The sequence below is a fragment of the Pelecanus crispus genome, chromosome Z, assembly GCF_030463565.1.
Source record: "Pelecanus crispus isolate bPelCri1 chromosome Z, bPelCri1.pri, whole genome shotgun sequence".
NCBI classification, from domain to species: Eukaryota; Metazoa; Chordata; class Aves; order Pelecaniformes; family Pelecanidae; genus Pelecanus; species Pelecanus crispus.
The window spans coordinates 75,803,009-75,809,008 of record NC_134676.1 but is presented as its reverse complement, the minus strand read 5'-3'; the positions used below and the strand labels follow the sequence as shown (position 1 = coordinate 75,809,008).

General features: G+C 41.3%; 1 protein-coding gene across 1 annotated transcript in view; it reads left to right on the top strand.

The window, feature by feature from the left end:
- The first annotated feature begins 483 nt into the window (after positions 1–483).
- SHOC1 (shortage in chiasmata 1) overlaps positions 484–6,000 on the top strand; it is a 73,801-nt gene continuing 68,284 nt past the window's right edge. Inside the window, exon 1 of the mRNA XM_075727114.1 lies at positions 484–597. Within this exon, the coding sequence (XP_075583229.1) occupies positions 484–597 (114 nt within the window). The remainder of the gene's footprint in view (positions 598–6,000) is intronic.

The following is a 6,000-nucleotide window of genomic DNA, read 5'->3' as shown; positions in this document are numbered from 1 at the left end:
GAACATGCAATTATGCTCTGGAGGTGTAACGCAACCTGTGTTATGCAAAGCTCTTCTTGCATGACTGTACCATTCTTAGCCCTGTACGTTGTAAGTCATGTACAGTAAGAAGCTTTCTCATTCAAATAACTTACTAATTTTATAATTTACTGTTGCTGCATGGCATTGCAAGGAAACTAAACATGACACATGAAAATGGATGGATGCCAGGAAATGGATGTCAGAACAAGATTACTCGGCATGCTGCAAGGGTCCAGCCGTGGTAGCTTTCTGATCTTGAGGTTAGGGAAAAGGTGTTTGATTTTTAACCTCATTCCTTTATGGGCTTCACTTTTTAGGCTCTCTTAGGGAAAAAAGGGTGGTAGTACAAGTCATTGTGGACTAAGCTGGCCCAGGACAGGAGCTAGGAGTATTAGCAGGAGTTACAGATGGATTGTGCTAACTGAAGCTGCTCTCTCCTGCTGACTTTCTGTCAACCGAAAAATGACCCCCTACTCAACTGATAGTACAGGATTCTCCAGGTGTGTAGAGAAAATGGGCTTAGACAGTGCTACTCACACAGACCTGAAGGAAGGAAAACAAAAGGACATCATGAAGGTACTTGGAACACAGCTGTAGAAATTAATCTCAGATTGATGGCACTTGCAGCACAAAAGCAAGCTAGGGTGACACATGTAGCAGAGACTGAATCATGTTGCCAGAGTATCCCTGTGAAGCAGAATCAAATGCTGTTTGTCACTGCAAACACAATCCAGTGGTATTGGGGACACTCGACAAACTATACAACCTTCTCTGGTCTATGGGTGGTGGTACAATAGGAATATTGTGATTGCGTTGCAGAAGAATATCCTGGTGATCCTCAAACTCATTCACCTCAGGATTCCCACTCTCTCTTTAGTAACCCTCACACAACTGTTGCCACATGTGAACTTTTTGCTACTGCTGCAGCTTTCAAAGCTGTGTTTCTTCCAGTTTTTCCATGAGTCACATGGAGTACACGATGATTACAGCCCATTGGGACAGATTCTGTGTATAAGCTGTTCCAACTATATTGACAACCCTATGAATTTGCACCAGCTATCTTTTCCCTGTTTTCCATGTCTCCAGTAGTTAACATTAAGTATAATGTTTCAACAGAAAGATAGGCAACATTACTTTCATTAATTTCTGCAGTATAAAAAATACTGCTTTATGCACTGCAGCCAAGATAGAAAGGGAGAGTTCCAGCACAGAATGGTAAATACCCTTGGAAGATCTCAGTATACCAGATCATTTGCTTGTGTCCTGGTTTTGGTTGGGATAGAATTGGTTTTCTTCCTAGTAGCAGGCATAGTGCTGTGTTTTGGATTTAGTATAGGAATAACGTTGATAACACACTGACGTTTTGTTGCTAAGTAGTGCTTAGACTAGTCAAGGACTTTTCAGCTTCCCATGCTCTGCCAGGTGCACAAGAAGCTGGGAGGGGGCACAGCCAGGATACTTGATCCAAACTGGCCAAAGGGCTATTCCATACCATATGGCATCATGCTCAGTATATAAGCTGGGGGGAGTTGGCTGGGGGGAGCGATCGCTGTTTGGGAACTGTCTGGGTATCGGTCAGCAGGTGGTGAGCAATTGCATTGTGCATCACTTGCTTTGTATATTATTATTACTATTATTATTATATTGTTATTATTATTACTACTGCTACTACTATTTTACTTCATTTTATTTCAATTATTAAACTGTTCTCATCTCAACCCAGGAGTTTTTCTCACTGTTACTCTTCCTATTCTCTCCCCTATCCCATCGGGGTAGGGGAAGTGAGTGAGCGGCTGCATGGTGCTTAGTTGCTGGCTGGGGTTAAACCATGACACTTGAATACAGTCATAAGCAGAAATCTGACTTAATAAAATTTTGCAATAATTATGTTTTTGATCCATGATCCTCAAAGTACTTAGTGATGACATAATTTACTCAAGGTCAGGCTTGGAGCCAATGATAAGAATTGGCTTCAGAAGTGAGAAGAGAGCACTTAACAGATAAAATAAAGCACACTGCATGTTTTTAGCTTTATCTCTGGCTCTTGAGCAAATAACATCCTCAAAATTGCCAGTCCCACAGAGTTCATTAGACACTGTGTGTTAATAAAAGCTTGTGGCTACCAACAGTAACATACATGTCAGAAGAACTGGACCTTTTCCTCAAATGAATCTATCCTTGCTATGAAGTACCTATAGAATCTATTTTCTCTATGTTAATTTCTTCTTTTTCCTTAAACAAACTAAACCCTTGTCATTAGATTTTACAGATCAACAAAGAGAGAAGTCACTGGTGTTTACAGAGATTTGCTAAAGATCACAATTTGGAAAATATTTTACTCAACAACATTTACAGTTTCAGTGACACTACACTTCAGTAAACAATGGGGGCACCTTTTCAGTAGTTTATCTTTTATGGCATTTCAGTGTCAGCCCAAAACAAAGCCTCCCTCTGTGCTCGATCAGGTGTGGAACATGAAACCAAACAGATGACTAATTACAGTCTGAAGAAAGTTAGAGTAAAAATGCATGGAGACTCACATGAGATATAGCTTCCTAGATTAAACCACTGTCACACCCAGCCCGGTCTCATGCCTCCCCCAGCAGTTATCAATATTCAATGCTTCTGAAGAGGGATTAAACAGATAATAGCTGGTTGGTGTGGAAACACTTAATGAAAGGTGAAAGGTGAAGGGAAGAGGAATAGTCTGTCATTACTGGTGTATGTGAGGCTTTCTGACCGCAACACTGCCTTTCACCACCACCAGCTGTTGGAGGAATAGTTACCAAAGTGCAACACAAGTAGCATGAGCACAGTCCTAAGGCAGACAGATTGACAAGGACATCTCCTGAGCTCAGGTAAGTTCTGATCCTGATCATTATGTCAATGCTTCTCTCTAGTTAGAGAACTGAGCTCTCCTTGGAGCCACCACTGCTACTGTAAAGTCTTGAAACATTTAGTTGCAGAGCTCTACTTACTGTAGCTCCATATTGCATCTTGCAGGGCCTATTCTTTAAGGGCGCTTCCCTATACCAGACATCACAGTTCCTGCGTGCACTCCAAATACCCGTTAGTGTGCTATCTGATGTATTAAATCACAGGCCTTGCAAAAAGCTGCATTTGTTTTGGATTATAACTTCCAAGAAGCTGTCAACACCTTATCATTCTGGAAGTGTTCGGTGTACAGTTAAGCCTATAGGAAAGGAATTCACCACCAGCTGTTAGTCCTCCCGAGATCATGATGTCACTCCCTGCTTGCTGCCGACTGTGGTATGGACTGGGAAACTTACCCTGTATACAAAAGATTTCACATGGCAGTTGCTCACTTCCTCAGACTCCAGCTAGGAACAGGTGATCCCAGAGAAGATCAGGTTCAAAGTGTGCACTGACCACAGGGAGATCTTTTGAATACCTTTTCCAGACAGATGGATAGCACTAGATGTGGTCATGCAACTGAAGAAGGCTGTCAGTACATGACGTCCACACAAATTTCAAAGCCCACGCCCAGTCTCCTCCTGCCTCTGTTTGTCAAGAGCATCGGTGTTTCCAAATTTCTGACTGCTCTTTTCTTTGGAAGTGAGTTTTTACGGACATTGTATTCTGAGCCAGCTGCTTCCCTCATTTCCTCACAGCTTTGCTGTATTTGTTCAACGCCCTCCATCCTAATGATCACAGGGGACTGCTGACTCCTTTGGCAGAGGGAAAGAGCATTCTCATTCTGTGTTTTTTTCTCATTAGTGTCTGAAGGGCTTGACAGTCAACAGCAGGCCATCCTTCCAGCAGAAATGGGATTACTCAATGCTCGAACTAGTCCCCCTGCTCTCCCATTTGTAAATCATTCCTAACCACAGTAGAAACTTCTGAGATGATATCTGAACTACAGTCTTGTTGTGAAGCTGGCAGTTATCTGGCTTGCAAGTCTTCAAAGCTCGATGATGCTATTACCTGTCAAACCCAGCACACTGCAGAATGTCAACCCTTTGGCTTCATTTCAGCTCAGACCAGAAGATGTCAAGTCTGACTGTGATAAGGAAGCATCCAGAGGAACTGTCAAAAGTCTTTAACAACCCCATCAATCAAGGGAAAACTGCTCAACCATAATTACAAAAGTCTGTAAGTTCAGACACTGTCTAGAGACACCTGTGCTTCTTTCACCCTAACACCAGAAATATCTTTGTCTATTTCCTGCATGGAAAAAAAATTACTCTCTCTTCTATAATTTAGTGAACATCTCTATCATTCAAGCTACTTAGAGCAGGCTATAACAAGGAATACTCCCTGTTCAGGAGACTTACGAAAACTTCACCTCATGAGGTATAATGCTTCCTACCACTGTCAGCATCTCCTTGTTTCTGTTACAATTTTCTGTCCTGGTGAATATAGCTTTCTGGGTATAACTGGAGTGCTATTGAGACAAAATACTAAACATTAGGTGGTCTAGATGTTTAGAGATGCAAAACATATTACTGTGTCTTTATTACACAGTTATTCCTCATTTTATGTGCAAAAATGTTCAGTTAGAAACGATCTCCATATTTAAACCCATATGTAAGCCTCACAAGTAAAAAAGCATCGTATGTAAACCAAGCAAAGAGATTTTTACTAAGCTTTTACATTAGAACACAATAGCTGATAGCTTACATGAGCCTCATAGATTTGCCTTAGCATCCTATTTGCTACCCCAGTCTATAAATACATCACTAACTATCTGACTGAACAAATTATCTTTTCAGCCGTATTATTCAAAATCTGTTGTTTTGTTATTCATGAAAAAAAAATGGCCATATCAGCAACTAATATTGTGTCCAGTGCTAAAGTACTTAGCTTCTCCATACCCAACTCCCAAGATGCCTGATTTTGGCTACTCAAGATGGCTGCCCAAGATGGTAGAGCAGTTTTACCGAGTCATAGACCTATCCGGAAAAGAACTATTCAAGCTCTCCACTTGTTTATTCAAGATATTATTCAAGATATCTACAAATATCCACTGAAGCCAGGAGAACAAAAAACTGCAGCTAATCAGTAACCTCAGGTAAGTATTGTGAATAGCCTGACTGTTGCCTTTTCTATTAAGAATTTCATTAATATCTAACTTTTCACAACTCTGGATACACAGGAGACAAACAAATGTAAATGCCTCAGATCAGTCATCAAATGAGCTCACAGAAAGTATCAACCACTACCAATAGTTAGCAAGTGCAGGAAATGCACACGAAAGAATGCCTAAGAGTCTTAGTTGGTGTCATAACTACAAGAAGACCTGGAAAAGTGTCTGCATTAAAGAGAACACAGACTGTATTAACTACCTACCTAATAACACATGCAGACATTGTGTTCATCTTCTTCCTTCTGCAGTTTTCTTTTTAGTTTCCTTCACCTAGATGCAATATCTACTTTCAGACTATTCCCTTTAGATTTGGTACATCCCTAAGGATATTGCAAATGCGTCTTCGCTGAGTCTGGACCTCTGTATTTCACAGTATTGTAATCTTATTATAATTTGCAAATTTTATAAAACCACAAAATACAGTCCTTGCTTTCTTCCTGTGGCCTTGGCTACCTGACCTAGTGAGCCCTTGCTAACAGATGCATAGCATAGTGTTCCCTGCACCTCTTCTGCCATTCTACTGTCAGCATGTTGCCCCCTTTCACTTTTCCACCCTTCACCTTTCCACTAGTCCTACTGGCAGCCTGGGTGAAAGACAAGCTGTCTTTCAGAAGTTGTGGATGTCCCGTCACTGGAAGTGTCCAAGGTCAGGCTGGATGGGGCTTTGAGCAACCTGATCTAGTGAAAGATGTCCCTGCCCATGGCAGGGGGATAGGACTAGATGATCTTTAAAACTTCCTTCCAACCCAAACCATTCTATGATTCCATGGTTCTATGGTGCAGGTGTCACAAAGTCCTGCATCATTAATCCTCCACTCACACATCACAGTGGAGCAAGCTACTATTGAGCCTGCTGAAGGAAATGTTAAATA